At 40.3% G+C, this 20065-nt stretch overlaps 1 protein-coding gene across 10 annotated transcripts in view; it reads left to right on the forward strand.

The window, feature by feature from the left end:
• Positions 1-20065, forward strand: part of SLC36A1 (solute carrier family 36 member 1) — a 309080-nt gene that overhangs the window by 84000 nt on the left and 205015 nt on the right. For 2 of the 10 annotated variants that reach the window (XM_016954085.3, XM_001168272.8), the window contains exon 1: positions 12962-13188. The exons of 1 other annotated variant lie outside the window; for it this stretch is intronic. Coding sequence is in view for 6 of the 9 variants with exons in the window: in XM_063810840.1 (XP_063666910.1) it covers positions 18353-18365 (13 nt within the window). In the remaining 3 variants the exon portion in view is untranslated. Of the gene's footprint in view, positions 1-12961; positions 13255-17381; positions 18366-20065 lie in introns of those variants that run through there. 7 more of the 10 variants (XM_063810843.1, XM_063810844.1, XM_016954087.3 and 4 more) reach the window with 6 other exon arrangements.

A 20065-nucleotide genomic window follows, 5' to 3' on the forward strand; every position in this document is an offset into this window, starting at 1 on the left:
AGGTAGAGCCCAGAATTAGTGCTCTGAAATAAGAGACATGAGAGAGTTTGTGTCCTCTCTGCTCTTTGCCATGTGAGGATACAATGAGAAGACAGCCACATGGAAGCCAGGAAGTGAGCTCTCACCAGACACAGGATCGGCTGGCAACTTGATCTTGGACTTTTCGGTCTCCGGAACTGTGAGAAATAAACGTGTGTTGTTTAAGTCACCCAGCCTATGGTAATATGTTATAGCAGCCCAAACTGACTAAGGCAACATCAAATCAGACTCGCAGAAGAAAAGTTAAGAGGGAATATGGTAGAATAAATATTTGAAAAGATAATGGCTGAGAATTGTCCAGAAATGATGAAAGACACCAACCCACAGATTCAAGAGACCCAGTGAATTCCAAGCAGGATAAATAAAGGACGCACATATCTGGACACTTTATAGTGAAACTTCAGAACATTAAAGGGATCTAAAGTCAGCCAGATTGGTGAAAAGTATTACATTCAAAAGGGTTGCAGTGTAAAAGAAATTTCAGAAGGAAAAGAAAAGATTTGCAGTCAGGCTGTCAGCTGTTTTCTTAACAACAGCAGTGGAAGCCACAAGATACTGGAATGATCACCTCAATATGCTGAGAGGATATAAGCTATCTGTTAAGTGCAAAATAAAGACATTTTCAAACAAAAGAAATTGGAGAGAACTTCACTAAAGGAAAATTTAAAGTCCATATTCAGAAGAAGATCTGAGATGCAAAAGGAAATAAAGAACCCAAGAGAGGTAAATGTATGGGTAAATCTTGATTCTAATAATAAAGTATTATGGAGCATAAGAAAAAGAAACTTAAAATATGTGACATTATTATTATAAAAAATGGAATGCAGTGAATAAAGATTTTTTTAAGTGCCTATATTTTCTGCAGTGACTAAAGATATTGCTTAACTTTTTGTTAATACTTTATTAATTTATACATGTTAAAATTACTAGGGTATGGCTAGAGAATAGAAATAAAGTCTTTAAGTTCCAAATTACTAGAGAATAAAACAAAATAAAATAAGGGAAAATTAATCCAAAAGAAACTCAATAAAGGAGAAAAAAACATAATAGGTGGAAGATATAGAATAAAATAACAAGGTAAATATGACTATAAATATATCTGTAATTATTAATACAATAAATAGAATAATTTTGAAAATATCAAAATAATATTTATGAAAGACATATCTAAAACATAAGAGTGCAGAAAGTTTAAAAGTAAAAGGGATAGGAAAGATTTAGCAGGCAAATTTTACCAAAAGAAAGCCAATATATTAATATTAATATCAATAATTATTACTAGTGCCCCTGCTACTGCTGTTTATTGAGCACCTACTATGTAATAGGCAATATATGAATTAACCTTAACAACATCCCTCTAAGGTAGTTACTTGAAATTTTTAAAGTATAGTTTATATACAATAAAATGCACAGATCTTAAGTGTACAGTTGAATGAGTTTTGACAAATGAATACACTGGTGCAACTTACCCAGAAACTTTCTTTTTGCTTGTTCGCAGTCAAACATCACCTCCCTCACATACCCAATAACCACTGTCTAGACTTTTGTCACCATAAATTAGTTTTGCCTGCTCTCGAACTTTATATTAATGAGATAATACAGTATGTATTCTACTCTTTTCAGCCTCTACAGTACTGAAAGGCAGATTGAAGGGAGGTTGGAGTGGATGTTGAGGGCCACCCCACCATATCCACCATTCTGCACCTTCCTATGGCAAATTATGATTGAGGACTCCAAGGGTCTAAGTAAGGGGGTCACAGGTTCTCACACAACCATATGGCAAATTGTGACCAAGGAATCTTAGGGTCTATGTGAGCGGTCACAGGAGAACCCACAGATTCTCAAGCTGGTTATAAAGTGTAACCTTGAACAAATGCCTCTGTCTCCCTGAGGCTCAGTTTCCAATGAGTAAAATGAATGAATTGCCATAGACCATCTCAAATAAATTCTAAACCCTGAAGCCACAGTATCATATATAATGATACATTATATATGTCCTAGGACCTATCCAGTCACGTTTGGTAGGAGAAAGGTAGCTGAAGCTGGGAAAAGGAGGACTCTCAGAGTTGCAAGAGCTGAGAGCTGGACTTCTCCTATTCATTTCATTGGTGAGAAACAGAAGCCCAAACTGAAGGGGACCTGCTAGTAAGTGGCAGGGCTGGTCTCAGACTTTTTTCTTTTTTTTTTGGCTCCTACATCCTCACTTTTTCAGTGGCAATGGGTGGTTCTCCTCTCATCTGAGCACTCACAGGCCTTTTGTTCCCATTGTGAGGTAACCCTGAGGTCTGCCTACCCTACAGATGGGGCTTTGGGGGTTTGCTCCAGAGCTCTTCATCCGCCTGGGCCCAACCCTGGAACTATTCCTCATTCAATGGTGTCTTTTCTTGCCTTGTTTCAGAAGGATCTACTAGTTGGCCCTATCTTGTGCCAAGACTGACAGCAAGGAAGCTGCTGGCTGAGTAAGAGTTTAGGGGAGGCTCTGAGTTGGGTGGAAGCCATGAACACAATTTAGGTAGAAAGGGGCTACAGCTTTGGAGAACCTGAGCCCAATAAGCTCTTGAAGTTGTCCCCTAACACAATCTTACTTTAACAATTAATATTCACATCTTTTAAAATGCTCATGTTTAAACTATGATTTATTTTAACCAAAGAATTTATAATGAAAATCTATAGTCTCCTTATCTGACTTACTCTATCTAAAGCTGCTCTTTTTAGGACTATCTTTCTGTTTTTTAATCAGTGGTTTGATCGCTTCTTAGTCTTTTGGCTAAGATCAAGTGTAGTAAAACCAGTGGTTTGTTTTAGTTCTTTAGTTCTTCATTTCTCTATACAATATAGCTATAATGATATTTCTCAATTGATCAACATTATATTAGGTGAAAATTTGTACCTCTTAAATTCTTGTACTTTACTTCTCAATATAATTATTTTACTGTTTTAGTTCTTTATTGCTTACCTTCATAACTTTAATAATGATATAAACATAAAGCTACATTTATTTTAGATTATAAATAATATTCATTTCCTGTTGCTGCTATAACAAATTACCACAATTTAGTAGATTAGAACAATGCAAATGTATTCTCTTATAGTTCTAGAAGTCAGAGGTCCTAAAATCAAGGTGTGACAAGGCTGTGTTCTTCTGGAGGCTGTAGGGTAGAATCTGTTTCCTTGCTTTTTCCAGCTTCTAGAGGCCTCCTGCATTTCCTTGGCTCATGGCGTCTTCCTCCATCTTTAAAGCCAGTAGAATAGAAACTTCTCTCCTCTCTGACCCTCCTGCCTCCCTCCTATTAAAAAACCTTGTGATTTATACTAGGACCACCCAGATAATCCAGCATAGTCATTTCACCTCAAGATCCTTAACTTCATCACATCAGCAAAGTCCCTTTTGCTATCTAAGGTAACAAGTTCCCGAGATTAATTAACGTCTTTGGGAGCTGTTATTCTGCCTACCACACCATACATTCCACTTTACCTGGGACAATTTCACTGTGTGCCCGTTGTTCTGGTGAAATGTTAACACAGCCTTTTTATTCTTAAAAGTGTCTCCACTTGAACAAATAAATTATATGAACACCCTACTTACCCAGTGCTTCCCAATCTTTTTCACATAACATGAAGGAAATAACACTTTATATGTCCTTGAGATCAAAGAACAGGCTGTTCTTAACTAGAGATTAAAAAAAAAAAACACCTCAGGTGCTCTACCTACCTTAGGACCCACCTGGCACTCAGCACCCCCTATAACTCATTCATGGTACCCCACTGGCCACTGCACATGATTGGGAAAGTCTTCCTTATGTTAAAGCAATATAATGTGTTTAAAGCTTGTTCTTTTGTTGAGCTCCTGTGTGAGCAGCATTTTGTTCCAAGAAGAGGAGTGTGCTTGGGTCTCATACATGTGCTCTGACACTCCTGTCATTGTGATCCTGCCTGCAGGTTGTCAGGCAGAGGTGTTCTCTGGCATCCTTTGACATATGCTCTGCAGGTCTCTGTCACTGCAAAATTCACCATCTCTCATGCACTCTCCCAGGCACCAGAGACCTGGCATTGGTGGCAGAGCAGTCTTGTTTAATCACAGGACAGAATTTTGAATTACTTGCAACATTTTTTTCTGAGTCCTCAGAGTGCATGCATCTATTATCTTTGCCACATTTTTTTCTTTAAACATATTTCATTTACCACAAAAATACTATTAATATAATGTTTTATTGGGTATTAGTTCGTTCTAACACTGTATTAGTTTGTTCTTACACTGCTATACTACCCAAGGCTGGATCATTTATAAAGAAAGGAGGTTTAATTGATTCACAGTTCTACATGGCTGGGAGGCCTCAGGAAACTTACAGTCATGGCAGAAGGTGAAGGGGAAGCAGGCACGTCTTACATGGCAGCAGGAGAGAGAGAGAGAGAGTGCAGGGGAAACTGCCACTTTTAAACCATTGGATCTGAGAACTCCCTCAGTATCACTAGAACAGCATGGGGGAAACCACTAATGATCCAATCACTTGCCACCCAGGCTCCTCCCTTGACACATGGGGATTACAGTTCGAGATGAGATTTGGGTGGGGACACAAAGCCAAACCATATTATATCATAATTACCTCCTTTCAAATCATCAAAAAATCACAATAAGAAATGTGTAAAACAGGCTGGACATGGTGGCTCACTCCTGTAATCCCAGCACTTTGGGAAGCCAAGGTGGGCAGATCATGATGTCAGGAGATCAAGACCATCCTGGCCAACATGGTGAAATCCCATCTCTACTAAAAATACAAAAATTAGCCAGGCGTGGTGGTATGTGCCTGTATGTCCAGCTACTTGGGAGGCTGAAGCAGGAGAATTGCTTGAACTCGGAAGGTGGAGGTGGCAGTGAGCTGAGATCATGCCACTGCACTCCAGCCAGGGCAACAGAGTGAGACTCCATCTCAAAAAAAAAAAAAAAAAAAAAAAAGAAAAGAAAAAGAAAAGAAAAGAAAAAAAAAAAGAAAAAGAAATGTTTAAAACAATAGCATGGCCTGAGGCACATTCCAGTTGTGTTGATCTGGCCCCAGCACTTTTCCTATGTACTTGAGCTGATGATTTCTTGCTTCAGTGGCTGTTTTTCATCTGTTCCACTCCAGTGCTAATTTACTTTATAGGAGACACCCTCCTAAGGCACCAGCATGTCATATCTGATGGTGTTTGGTCTTCTTTATAGGAATTTTATTTTTTCTAATTTCCACTCCAAAGTTAAGGAATTTTCAAATTCATTTTTCAGCACTTGTGCCACTTAATAAATTCTTGAATTTTGTTGTGATTGGGTTGCCAAATATTGAAATCATAATGCTGATGAATGCTTATACTACAGCGAAGAATTACCCAGACCACCCACAGGAGTTTCATGAGTGTGAATAACGGCATTGCTCTCTGTATAGTGACAAAAGTAGGTGGGCCTTTTGTATCCCTACATAACAGTGTAGCATGCTTTACAGTGTAGCAGGCAACACTCACCGCAGCTAGGGATGGGGCTGCAGCTCTGGTAAAGGAGATACGGGAAGGGCACCTACAGCATCTCCTAAATGCCTCATAGGGCTGCCACGAGGATTGACTCAATTAATCAACAAGAAACTAGTTCCTGGCACATTTGTAAGCATATTTTCTTTCTTTCTTTTTTTTTTTTTAAGATACAAAACCTGAGAATTTTAGAGCTAGAAGCCACTGTAGGGGGCAGTGGTCTTAACAGAGAGAGGCTTGACAGTAGGGCGATCAGTCACAGAATGTTCAGGAGGATGGATCAGGGACCCAAGGGGTCTCAAAAAGAGAGAAGGAGAGGGAAAGGGGACACTGGGTAGGGTTGCTATGACATCTCAGGGGCTGGTACCCTTGAGGGCTTGGGATGGGTAGAGTGGTTAAAAAAAAAAAAAGGAAGTTACATTCCTCAAGACTATGGAATGCAAAAGGATTAATTTCCCTAATATCTCTCAGCAGCATAACCCCTCATGTTCTATATAGAACCTTTAAGCGCCTGATCTCATCTGCTTTTCCAGCAATCCAGGGAGGGAGGCAGAACCAAGGAGGGTTTTCAATCTCACTTTCCTGATGATGAAACCAAATGGAGATCAAAAGTCTTGCCCAGGTCACCCAGCTGGGAAGTAAGGGGAAAAAAACCTTCAAATTACTTTCTACCACTCAGCAGAAATAAGTCACTACCAGGGGCTGGCCACACAACATGTTAGCACATGGCTAAAGCAAGTCCCTCCAGAAGCTTGTCCTTTAGGGCAGTGGTTCTACAGCACGAGAGAGCATCAGACTCTCCTAGAGGGCTTTTCAAAATGCAGATTGCTGTCCCCCCACAACCCAGGGTTTCTGATTTTCTGATGCAGTAGCTGTAGAGTAGGACCCAGAATTTGCATTTCTGCAAGTTCCCAAGTGATGCTGACACTGCTGGTCTAGGGACCACACTTTGAGAAGCACTGGCACAATGGTTAAAACAGAATGCAAGCTAGCGATGTGCAGTGGCATGCACCTGTAGTCCCAACTACTCAGGAGGCTGAGATGGGAGATCACTTGAGCCCAGGAGTTTGAGGCTGTAGTGTGCTATGATCACTCCAATCTGGGCAACATAGCAAGACCTCATTTCTAAAAAAATGAAACAAAAGACAAAGAAATGGAGTGCATACTCTAAGGCAAAGTTTTTAATAGTATGTGCTATAAACAAGAGGTTGTATTTAATGTATGTTAATATACATCAGAGCTTCTAAGAAGACCTATGAAAAAAGTTCTGCACATATTGAAAGTGGAGGAGACAAGTGGGGAGAAGGGGGAGAAATGAGAAAATTGTGAAGAGTAAAAGTCTTAAGCAAAACAATAAGTACTGGTATTTATGATTTTAAATTTAAACACCATAAACCTGTATATTTCTATACATATGTATATATTTCTGTAATTGTATAATATAGGGTTTGGAGAGCAATACACACATGCTGGCACCTGTAAACCTTTGGAGAGGGGAGTGAATTTGGGGAAAGGGGATTTTCAATTTATGTATTTCTATATTGTCTAACTTTTAAGAATATATTAACCTATTATATAATTTTTTACTGAATATGTTAATGGTTTTATTGAAGTATAATTTACATACAATAAACTGCACGTATTTAAAGCATGTAACTTGATAAGTTTCAACATATATATTCACCTGTGAAATCATCACAATCAAGATGGTGAACAAATTTGTCCCCTTGAAAATTTCCTCATGCCCCTTTATAATCACCCTGTCTCCTGTCTCTCCTCTGCATTCCCAGGCAATGGCTGATGTGTGTTTTCCGTTACTTTATATTATTTTGTATTTTCTAGAATATTATATAAATGAAATATTTTCCTAATGTCTTTTGCTTAGCATAATTATTTTATGATTTATCCATGTATAATTATTTTGACATGTATCCATTTTGTAGCTGTATTAATAGTATTTTTTGGTTGAGAACATAATTTTTGTTTTAAAATTATTTTTCAAATAAATGTTTTTGTGTATATTTAGCATTTACAACATGATGTTATGCGATACTTATAGATAGTAAAATTGTAACTATAGTGAAGTGAATTGCCATCTCCATCATTTCACGTAGCTACCCATTATTTAGGGTTTCTTTTTTTGTGGCAAGAGCAGCTAAAATTTACTCATTTCACAGGAATTTTAAATACAGTGTGATTTTTTTATTTTTAAAAAGTTATTTTTAATTGACATAACTATACATATTTATGAGGTACACAGTGATGTATATACAATGTACAGCGATTACATCAGGGTAATTAACATATCCATCATCTCAAACACTTATTTCTTTGTGTTCAGAACATTCAAAACCCCTCTTCTAGGTATGTGAAAATACAGCCTATATTATTGTTACCTATGCTCATCCTACAGAGCTATAGAACTGATTCCTATCTAGCTGTAATTTTGTATCCTTTAACAAACCTCTCCCTATCCTTTCCTTCCACCCTGCTCAGCTACTAGTAACCTCTGTTCTACTGTTTGTACAGTACAATTGTATAACCTATAGTCCTTATGTTGTCCCTTTGATCTCTAGACTTATGGATCCTACATATCTGCTACTCTGTATCCTCTCAGCTGCATTTCTCCACTTCCTCCCTCCAACACTCCTGGGCCCTGGTCACCACTGTTTGATTCTCTATCTCTGTGTATTTGACTTGAAAAAAAAGATTCCACATATAAATGAGAGCATGCAATATTTTTTCTTTCTGTGTCTGGCTTATTTCACTTAGCATGATGTCCTCCAGTTTCATCCATGTTGTGGCAAATGGCAGGACTCCTTTCTTTTTTTAGAAAAATGTTTGTATGTATACCACAGTTTCTTTATTCATTCTGCTGTCAATAGACACTTGGATTGTTTCTATATCTTGGCTGTTGTGAATAAAGCTACAATGAATATGGGCATGCAGATATCTTTATGGGGTGGTGATTTCATTTCCTTCGAGTATATGTCCAGAAAGGGGATTGCTGGGTCATATGGTAGTTCTATTTTTAATTTCTTTAGAAACCTTTATACTGTTTTAAAAAAAAAAGAAACCTTTACACTGTTTTCTATAATGGCTGCACCAGTCTACAGTCCCAACAACAGTGTACTGGAATTCCCTTTTCTCGACATCCTCACCAATATTTGTTGTCTTTTGACTTTTTGATAATATCCAACCTAACATGTATGAGGTGATACCTAATAATGGTTTTGATTTGCATCTCCCTGATGATTAATGATGTTGAACACTTTTTCATATGATCACTGAGCATTTTTATTTCTTCTTTGGAGAAATGTTTATTCAGGTCCTTTGCCCATTTTTAAATTGGGTTGTTTTTCTATTGCTGAGTTATATGAGTTTTTGATAAATTTTGGATATTAAGCGCTTATTAGACATAGGATTTGCATATATGTTTTCCAATTCATAAGCTGCCGTTACACTTTGTTGATTGCTTCCTTTGCTGTGCAGAAGCTTCTTAGTTTGATGTAGTCCTATTTATTTATTTTTGCTTTTGTAATCTGAGCTTTTGGTCTGATATCCAAAAAAATCATTGCCAAGGCCAATGTCCAGGAGCATTTCCCCTATGTTCTCTTCTAGTTTTGTAGTGTCAGATCTTACATTTAGGTCTTTTATCCACTTTGAGTTGATTTTTATGTATGGTGTAAGATAAACATCCGATTTCATTCTTTCTCACATAAAAACCAGTTTTCTCAGCACCGTTTATTGAGGAGACTGTCTTCCCTATTGTGTTCTCTTGATGCCCTTCTTTAAAATTAGTTGACCATATATGTTTGAATTTATTTCTGGGCTGTCTATTGTGTTCCATTGGTCTATCATATCTGTTTTTGTGCCAGTACTATACTGTTTGGATTACTATATCTTTGTAATATAATTTTGAATCGGGAAGTGTGATGCATCCAGTTTGTTTTTCTTTTTCAGAATTGTCTTGACTATTCAGGGTCTTTTGTGGTCTCATGCAAATTTTAGGATTGTTTCTTATATCTCAGTAAAGAATGCCATTGGGATTTTGATAGGGATTGCACTGAATCTGTATATTGCTTTGGATAGTATGGACATTTCCACAATGTTAATTCTTCTGGTCCATGTGCATGGGATATCTTTTCATTTATTTGTGTCTTCTTCAACTTATTTAATCATTGTTATATAGTTTTCAGTGTACACCCTATTCATGTCCTTGGTTAAATTGATTATTGAGTATTTTTTAATGCTATCACAAATAAAATCATTCTCTTTATTTCTTTTTTAGGTAGGTAATTATTTGTGTATAAAAATATTATTGATTTTATAATTTTTTTTTGAGATGGAGTCTCACTCTGTCACCCAGGCTGAAGGGGCGCGATCTCAGCTCACTGCAACCTCCGCCTCCCAGGTTCAAACAATTCTCCTGCCTCAGCCTCTCAAGTAGCTTGGACTATAGGCATGCACCACCATGCTGGGCTGACTTTTGTATTTTTAGTAGAGACAGGGTTTCACCATGTTGGCCAAGCTAGTCTTGAACTCCTGACCTCAGGTGACCCACTGCCCTGGCCTCCCAAAGTGCTGGGATTACAGGCATGAGCCACTGAGCCCAGTCATGTATGTTGATTTTTATGTCCTGAAAATTTACTAAATTCATTAATTGTAACAGTATTTTTTTAATCTTTGGGGTTTTCTACATATAGGATGATGTCACCTGCAGATAAAGATAATTTTACTTTTTTCTTTCTGATTTGGATGCCTTTCTTTCTTTTGCTTTTTTGGCTGATTGCTCTTGCTAGTACTTCCAGTACTATGTTGAATAGAAGTGGTGAGGATGGGTATCCTTGACTGCTACTGGATCTTGGTGGAAAAGCTTTCAGTTTTTCCCTATTAATTAAAATGTTAACTGTGTGTTTTTCATAAACGACCTTATTATGTTGAGGAATGTTCTTTCTATACCTAAACTATTGAGAGTTTTTTTATCAAGAAGGTATGTTGGGGTGGGGGTTAGGGAAGGAAAGGATGTTGGACTTTGTCAAATGCTTTTGCCAGGCCAATTGAGATAACCATGTGGTTTTCATTTTTCATCCTGTTAATATGATGTATTATATTGCTTGATTAGCGTATGTTAAACCAGCCTTGCATGCCAGGGATAAATCCCACTTGGTCATGATACATAATTTTTTTGATTGTTGTTGAATTCTGTTTGCAAATATTTTATTGAGGATTTTTGTACCAATGTGCATTAGCGAAATCAGCCTGTAATTTTCTTTTCTTGTGGTGCCTTTCTCTGGCTTAGGTATCAAGGTGATGCTGGCCTCATAAAATGTGTTTGGAAGTATTCCCTCTAGCTCCATTTTTTGGAAGAGTTTAGTAACAAACCTTCTTCTTTGAATGTTTGGTAGAAGTCAGCTGTGAAGCCATCTGGTTTTGTTGGGAAGTTTAAACAGAAAACCAGAAAGTCAAATAGTCCCTGTCTCATCTTCAATCTCTTTATTTGTTATTAGTCTGTTCAGGCTTTCCATTTCTTCCTGATTTCAATCTTGGTAGGTTGTATTTTTCTAAGGATTTCTCCATTTCATCTGGGTTATCCAATTTGTTGGCAAATAATTGTTCACAATAGCCCCATATGATTCTTTTTATTTCTGAAGCATCTGTTGTAGTGTCTTCACATTCATTTTTTATTTTATTAGTCTTCTTTTTTTTCTTAGACTAGCAAAGGGTACGTCAATTTTATTTTTTCCAAAAAATCAACTCTAGTTTTATTGATTTTGTCTGTTTTTTTTTCTGTTGTCTATTTGATTTATTTCTGTTCTGCTCTTTCTTTTCTTCTTTTAACTTTGGGTCTTGTGAGCTCTTCTTTTTCCAGTTTCCTGAGGTATAATGTTAAACTATTTAATTGGTCTCTTTCTTCTTTTTTAATGTAGGCATTTATTGCTATAAACTTCTCTCTTAGAATTACTTTTGCTGCATTCCATAAGCTTTGGTATGTTATGTTTCCATTGTCAATTGTCTGAAAATATTTTTTAAATTTCCCGTTTGATTTCATCTTTGACCCACTGGTTGTTTCGAAGCATAGGGCTGGGTATGGTGGCTCACACCTATAATCCCAGCACTTTGGGAGGCCGAGGTGGGCAGATCACCTGAGGTCAGGAGTTTGAGACCAGCCTGACCAACATGGTGAACCTCGTCTCTACTAAAAATACAAAATTAGTCGCGCGTGGTGGCACGTGCCTGTAATCCCAGCTACTTGGGAGGCTGAGACAGGAGAATCGCTTGAATCCAGGAGGCAGAGGTTGCAGTGAGCCAAGATTGCACCACTGCACTCCAGATGGGGCAATAAGAGCGCAACTTTGTCTCAAAGAAAAACAAAAGCGTGTTGTTTAATTTCCACATATTTGTGAATTTTCCAAGATTCCTCCTGTCATTGATTTCTAGCTTCATATTATTATGGTCTGAAAGAATATTAATATGATTTCAATCTTCTTAAATTTAAGGCTTGTTTTTTGGACTAGCATATGGTCTATTCTAGAGAATGTTTCAAGTGTGTTAGAGAAAAAATGTGTATTCTGTTTCTGTTGAATGGAAAGTTCTGTATATATCTGTTAGGTTCATTTGGTTTAAAGTGCAATTCAAGTTCATTATTTCCTTATTTTCTCTCTAGTTGCTCTATCCATTGTTGAAAGTGGGATATTGACCTTCCTACTATTGTGTTGCTATCTATTTCTCCCTTCATGGCCATTAATATTAGTTGTATGTATTTAGGTGCTCCAATTTTGCATGCATATATATTTACAGTTGTGTCTTCTTGATGAATTGACCCCTTTATTATTAAACAATGATCTTCTCTGTCTCTTGTGACAGTTTTTGACTTGAAGCCTATTTGTTACATAATTGTTAAAGGAAAAGTCTGTAACAAGGAGGTAAAAGGAGAAGCCTAGATAATACAATACTGAAATGTTGCCATCCATTTAAAAATGTTACTTTAAAAATTTAAATGTATTAAAAGATAATGTTGCCCTACCCCACAGTTCCATTTACAGTAGCAACCACAGATGATAGTTTGTGTATGCTTCTGAAAAATTGACTGGAAGTTTTAAAAATATGCATATTTCTTATTATAAAAGCAATACAAACTCATCGAGATGTGTAAAAGAAAATACAGCCAGTGTAAAAATTAGCAATATTTCACAAACCCACAACTCAAGGGACAGTGCTCTTCGACTGGACTCTGCCCCATGCCCAAGATCAATGCCCCGTTCAGTTCCTATTCGCAGTCCCCAGCGCCCAGGAACATAGTCCTTCCAGCAGTGGCAGTAATAGGTCGCCAGGTGGTGCTGTGGAGCAGAGCTCCGGAGCTCAGTGAGAAAAAAGGCGCGGCCGCTCAAGGGAGCACGTGACCTCGGTCTCTGGCGTGGGCGGTGGGATCACGTGACGAGGCCCGGAAGCGGCTGCCGGGCAGCAAAGGAGGATGGCGAGGGGCTGATACTGAACCCGGGAAGGGTGGGCTGTGCTGAAGCCAGAGCCGGAGCCGGAGCTGGGGCCAGAACCCGAGCAGTGAGTTCCTCCACTGACGAGTTCCGGCTGGCGGCGCTCGCCGCCTTGGGCAGGACCCACCTCGCCTTCCTCCCGGCGTGGCAGATGCTCCAGGTCAGGCACTGGATCCGCCCGGGCTGTGGGTCCGCGACTCCTTGGCGTCCCCGGGCCGCAGCTGCGGTACGACGCTGACACCCCTCTGTGAATTGGGCGAAGCGTGGAGATCCCTTGTCCCTCGCGCTATCTCCCTTGACCTTGTGGGGTTGGGATCTCACCGTCCTGTTTGACTGACAGGTGGGGGAAACTGGGGTAGATGGTGAAGATAACCCAAAGGACCATCTAGGGCGTCTTTCACGCTTCGCACAGGTCTCCCCGTTTCCAGCAAATGTCTTGCCCGCTGCGGGAGCGCTGCTTGAGACAGGCTAATAATGGGTCTTTGGGTCAGAACTGCAAGGACGCTGAGAAGTCGTCTGGTGCAGCTCCCTCCTAGGACAGTTGGAGAAACTGAGCCCTTACTCCAGGAAGGGGTAAGGGCTTGCCTAAGGTCATCCAGTGAGTTAATCGGAGACCCGGAGACCTGCGACTAGAATGCACATGTTCCTAAGCTTCAGCAGCTGTTTGCTTTTCACCACACCGCCTCCTGCGGGAAACTTCACCTGTGAAAAGGCACTCCTTTCTGTCCCTTTCTCTTTTAGTCCTCTCCCTTTTTAGCTGTCTGCATTTTCCACCGCTGGGGTTAGATTGGCTCTGGGTGTGGTTCCGTTTGTTCATTATTTTTCTGCAAACTCATCCTTCTGTAGGTTTGGTTTCTAACCTTCCTGCATTCTATGTAAGTCACACCAAAATATGAAATATGAATCGGAATGTGCTTCTGGGAAGATAGGTGGCTGAGCCGAGGTTGTGGAGAGCCCTGACGTTAACTTGAAGAATGTAAAGAGCTTTGCTTTATTTTTTCTGTAACTTGTCAGATTTGGGATTGCTTATTTGGATGGACGTTTTGCAGTTATTTGAATTTTGCTGAAGATAGCATCATGGTGCAATGGACAGAACAGAGATTGGGGAATCAGGATATTTTGTCCTAGCTCTGCCGCTTACCTGGCAACCTTAAGTGACTCATGTTTGGGTTTCTCAGTCTAGACAGTGATGGAATTGAATTCTTAAGGGCCCCTTCTGCTGTGATCTGGATGTTGTGCATCTTTCTAGGTTTGTTTTTTTGTTTGTTTGTTTTTTAATAGAGATGTGGTCTCACTATGCTGCCCAGGCTGATCTCAAACTCCTGGGCTCAAGTGATCCTCCCACCTTGGCCTCCCAAAGTATTGGGATTACAGGGGTGTGAGCCAGTGCCCCTGACCAGGGTCTGTTTGTTTTTTTATTCCGAGAGATTTTTACCCGCTGTGTACACTGAGTATCAGCCTTGCAACAAGACTTAATCTAATTGTGTAGAAAGCAGTTTCCTCTGCTTATTCCTCTGTTGCTATAAAATCCTCCTCCTCTTTCTTCCTATCTCTGTATTATGTCTAAGCTAAATACTAACAGCTGAAAATGATTTTTAACTTATTATTTTAAACATGATCAGGGCCCTCTTCTGACTCTTGTCTAGAGCCTCGTTTACAGTAATTAACTTACTTGTACATTTAGAACATGTTTTCTTTAAAGATGTTCTTGAAGTCAAGTGGAAAGGGACAAACTTTGTGTTTGTCTGGGGATGGAGGCTACGTGCAGCAGAGGCTGTGCTGATAACAGCATTAAGCCTCTCCCTTTGTTTTCTGATTGTATCGTTTATATTCGCCTGCTCTGGAGTCCTTGTTTTCCCTTTAAGGCATGTAGCTGTTCATTCAGCCTCCTCTTGTGGCAGTTCGAAGTGCTCAGAGTTTTCTCTGTTCCAAAGGTGGTGTAAGAAAAAGGGATTCCATTTATTTTATAATATTCTGGAGACTACAACTGGGACCAATAGATGAAAGTGCCATAAGGGAAGGGTGTTTGGTAAGTGTTAAAAACTTTCAAAGAATTAGTGGTCTCCTGTATTAGAACACTGAGCACGGAGCTCCCTGTCACTGGAGGTAATCGTCTCTGGGCAATTACTTCGGGGATGTTGTAGATGAAATTAGATTGTTGGGTAGAGGGTTGGACTAGACAAAGTTTTAAGTTTTCTTTCAACTCAAGAGTCTGTGACATTCTAGGACTGGACTTACTAGCATGTAGAGTGGATGGAGCAGATGTCCACTTACTAGCATGTGGGATGGATGGAGCAGATGTCCACTTATTACTAGCATGTGGGATGGATGGAGCAGGTGTCCACTTACTGGCATGTAGAGTGGATGGAGCAGATGTCTGCTTACTAGCATGTGGGATGAATGGAGCCGATGTCCACTTACTGGCATGTAGAGTGGATGGAGCAGATGTCCACTTATTAGCATGTGGGATGGATGGAGCCGATGTCCACTTACTAGCATGTGAAGTGGATGGAGCAGATGTCCGCTTACTAGCACGTAGAGTGGACAGAGCAGATGTCCACTTACTAACATGTGGGATGGATGGAGCTGATGTCCACTTACTAGCATGTGGGATGGATGGAGCTGATGTCCACTTACTAGCATGTGGGATGGACGGAGCCGGTGTCCACTTACTAGCATGTAGAGTGGATGGAGCAGATGTCCGCTTACTAGCATGTGGGATGGACGGAGCTGGTGTCCACTTAACTAGCATGTGGGATGGATGGAGCCGATGTCCACTTACTAGCATGTGGGATGGACGGAGCCGGTGTCCACTTACTAGCATGTGGGATGGACAGAGCCGGTGTCCACTTACTAGCATGTGGGATGGACGGAGCCGGTGTCCACTTACTAGCATGTGGGATGGATGGAGCAGGTGTCCACTTACTAGCATGTAGAGTGGATGGAGCAGATGTCCACTTACTAGCATGTGGGATGGACGGAGCTGGTGTCCACTTAACTAGCATGTGGGATGGATGGAGCTGATGTCCACTTACTAGCATGTGGGATGGACGGAGCCGGTGTCCACTTACTAGCATGTGGGATGGATGGAGCAGGTGTCCACTTACTGGCATGTAGAGTGGATGGAGCAGATGTCCGCTTACTAGCATGTGGGATGGACGGAGCTGGTGTCCACTTAACTAGCATGTGGGATGGATGGAGCCGATGTCCACTTACTAGCATGTGGGATGGATGGAGCCGGTGTCCACTTACTAGCATGTGGGATGGACAGAGCCGGTGTCCACTTACTAGCATGTGGGATGGACGGAGCCGGTGTCCACTTACTAGCATGTGGGATGGATGGAGCAGGTGTCCACTTACTAGCATGTAGAGTGGATGGAGCAGATGTCCACTTACTAGCATGTGGGATGGACGGAGCTGGTGTCCACTTAACTAGCATGTGGGATGGATGGAGCTGATGTCCACTTACTAGCATGTGGGATGGACGGAGCCGGTGTCCACTTACTAGCATGTGGGATGGATGGAGCAGGTGTCCACTTACTAGCATGTAGAGTGGATGGAGCAGATGTCCACTTACTAGCATGTGGGATGGACGGAGCTGGTGTCCACTTAACTAGCATGTGGGATGGATGGAGCCGATGTCCACTTACTAGCATGTGGGATGGATGGAGCCGATGTCCACTTACTAGCATGTGGGATGGATGGAGCAGATGTCCACTTACTGGCATGTAGAGTGGATGGAGCTGATGTCCAGTTTTGTGATTACTTTGTTTCTATTTATAACCTTGTCTCAGGTAACTATTCTCATGTTAAGTACTCCTGCTTTTTCTTTCTTTTTATCACCACCACCTCCCCTCCAGTGAGTATCTCAGTTCTTTAAATGCTTGATATCTCTTCAAAGGTCAGATGAGTGAATAGTCTTCTGTTTTTGCTTTTCCTGGCCTGGTGCTGATAACCCCTTCCAAAGTGCATGACTGATTAGCATTACTCACACCTAGGCCAGCTTTTCTCTTTTTCCCATAGAGGAACTCACATGGAATCTGTTTATTTCCATCCAGGCCTTCTCTTGTTTCCCATAGAAGAAGCTCTCACTGAGTCTGTTTACTTCCACCCAGGCCTTGGAAGAATCCTGTACCTCTCTCCTTTGGCCAGGCCTTACTGTGATGAGCACATAAAGGTAGCCTCTACTTAATGGGCATGGGGGCCGATGGATGGGGCATTGTAAATAGGCTGAAATAGGAACCACACGGTGCTGCATTTGGGGTTGTCTCTTCTTTTATCCCCCAAAATATTTCTCTTGGAAGCCTTGACACCCAGGGCCAGTTCTTTTTTTACTTATTATTTATTTTATTATTATTATTTTTTTGGAGATGAGGTCTCACTATTTTGTCCACGCTGGTCTTGAACTCCTGAGCTCAAGCAGTCCTCCCACCTTGGCCTCCCAAAGTGCCGGTATTACAGATGTGAGCCACCATGCTTGGCCCCAGGGCTAGTTCTTAATGACCATCTCTAGTAGGAAGAGCCACTCTGTGCTTTCCTTTTCCATGAAGTTAGGAAATCTGTCTGTGGGTTACTGAGATGTTCATGTCACTTAGATCACCATCTCCAAGATAGGGACCTGGCTTCACAATCCAGAGTTTTAAATGGAGCCCATACTGCAGACTTTGTTTAGTGAACTTTCTCACTTCCTGTCCTTGAACTTCTCCGTAGTAATAATCACAATTGCTATCATTAATGAGAGTTTATTATGTTCCAGGCAACATATCTAACATTTATTTATTTTTTCCTCCTATCTTCATAACAATATTGTGATGTAGATGTTATTAATGACATCTTTCAGATGAGGAGACTGTGGCAAAGGGAGATGAATTAACTTGCTCAGAGTCACACTACCAGACTACAAACTCAGGTGCTTTTTATTATGCAGAATACCCCCTGCAGACCTAATCCTGCCCCAGGCTCTGAGGCCAGCTTTGTTTGCAGGGAGATTTTAAGGAGGGTATATAATTTAAGGTGTGGTAGAAAGAATACTGGACTGGGATGCTGGTTTGCTAGATTGTCATCTCAATGACTCATCCTGGGGCCTGGATGAGTCAGCCTTTGTGTGTGGACCCTGGTTTTCTGACCCCTAAGAAGGAAGCTGGAGCTTGGTCTTCTCTAAAGCTATACCTGGCCCTAACATTTAGTGATCTTCATGGTTGTGAGTAAAAGTGTGCATGTTTGCCTGTTCAGCAGCTGCTTTGTGCAGAACCTGCTGAGGTCAGCAGCTGCCCTGTACCTGTTCTAGCATCAGACTCCTACAGGAAAAAGTCTCAATTTATGGAATGTTCTGCTCTGGTAAGTTGGATGGAATTCTATCCGATGCTGTTTTAAAAACAAATTATGTAGAAGCCAAACCATTTTACTTCCCTCACTGTAGACCACACATAGCAACACAGTCTGTGTCTTTGTTCATGTCTTTAGAATTCCATCGACAGAGAGGAGAAAATATATCTGGGGAATTTGCCGCTGCTCTGAGTTCCAAAGTCCAAACCAATGTAATTGTTTCAGAATAACGGATGACACTTTTAGCTTGCAAACAAGTGGCACCAATGCGTGAATTCTGGTAGGAGGTGAGGCCTAGGGTGTACCTATCATAATAAGATCATATATTTTTTGTAGTGCTTTATATAAATCTACCTATAATCAAGATTACCTAGGAAGCTAGTTAAAAATAAAACGCCTCTTGCCTGTAATCCCATCACTTTGAGAGGCTGAGACAGGTGGATCCCTTGAGGTCAAGAGTTTGAGACCAGCCTGGCCAACATGGAGAAACTCCATCTCTACTAAAAACACAAAAAATTATCTGGGCATGGTGATGGACACCTGTAATCCCAGCCACTCGGGAGGCTGAGGCAGGAGAATCGCTTGAACCCAGGAGGCGGAGGTTGCAGTGAGCCAAGATCACACCATTGCACTCCAGCCTGGGCAACAGAGGGAGACACCATCTCAAAAAAAAAAAAAAAAAAAAAAAAAAAGAAGACAAAAAGACAACAACAACAACAACAACAATAAAACATAGGCTGGGCATGGTGAGTCATGCCTGTAATCCCAGCACTTTGGGAGGCCAAGGTGGGTGGACCACCTGAGGTCAAGAGCTTGACACCAGCCTGGCCAACATGATGAAACCCCATCTCTACTAAAAATACAAAAAAATTAGCCAGTTGTGGTGGCGCATGCCCGTAATGCCAGCTACTTGGGAGGCTAAGACAGGAGAATTGCTTGAACCTGGGAGGCGGAGGTTGCAGCGAGCCAAGATCGCACCACTGCACTCCAGCCTGGGCAACAAGAGTGAAACTCCATCTCCAATAAATAAATAAAATAAAATAAAATAAAATGCTAAGGTGGAATCAAGTTGGGCCCAGAAATCTATTTTTTTTCCCTTGACGTATGTTTCATTTAACCCAATATATCCCAGATATTATCATTGCAATATATAATCAGTATAAAGATTATTAATTCATGGGATATTTCACAATTTTTTTGTTACCAGTTCATTGAAATCTAGTGTGCACATTTCAATTTTACCCAAGTGTATTTCAAGTGTAAGATAGCTATTTATGGCTAGTGGTTACTGTACTGGATGGTACAACTTCAGAATATGTTACCATCTATTGATCTTAATCCTCCTTTATTTTGAACAAACCCAGTCACTAAAAAATTGAAATTGGAATCCTGAAACTTTAGAAGTGAAAGTGTACTTAGAAATCATCTAATGCAGTTTTCTCAATTCTATATCAAAATAAGAAAACAACTTTGGGATTAGAATGACAGCCAGATTATGTTCTCCTGAGTCCTGAATCCCATGCTGTTAAAATGGGAACATTAGCATTTGAGTTTATTAGAAAAATTTCTGGCCTTGCCTTAAAAAAAAAAAAATCACTGTAGAATTCCCCTTAAAATTGCCCACTTCTGGAAAATTTAACACATACAAATTTTTATTTTTAAAAATAGAATAAAATTTATTTTATTTTTAAAAATAAAAATTCAGTTTGCAC

The sequence above is a fragment of the Pan troglodytes genome, chromosome 4, assembly GCF_028858775.2.
Source record: "Pan troglodytes isolate AG18354 chromosome 4, NHGRI_mPanTro3-v2.0_pri, whole genome shotgun sequence".
Classification (NCBI taxonomy): Eukaryota; Metazoa; Chordata; class Mammalia; order Primates; family Hominidae; genus Pan; species Pan troglodytes.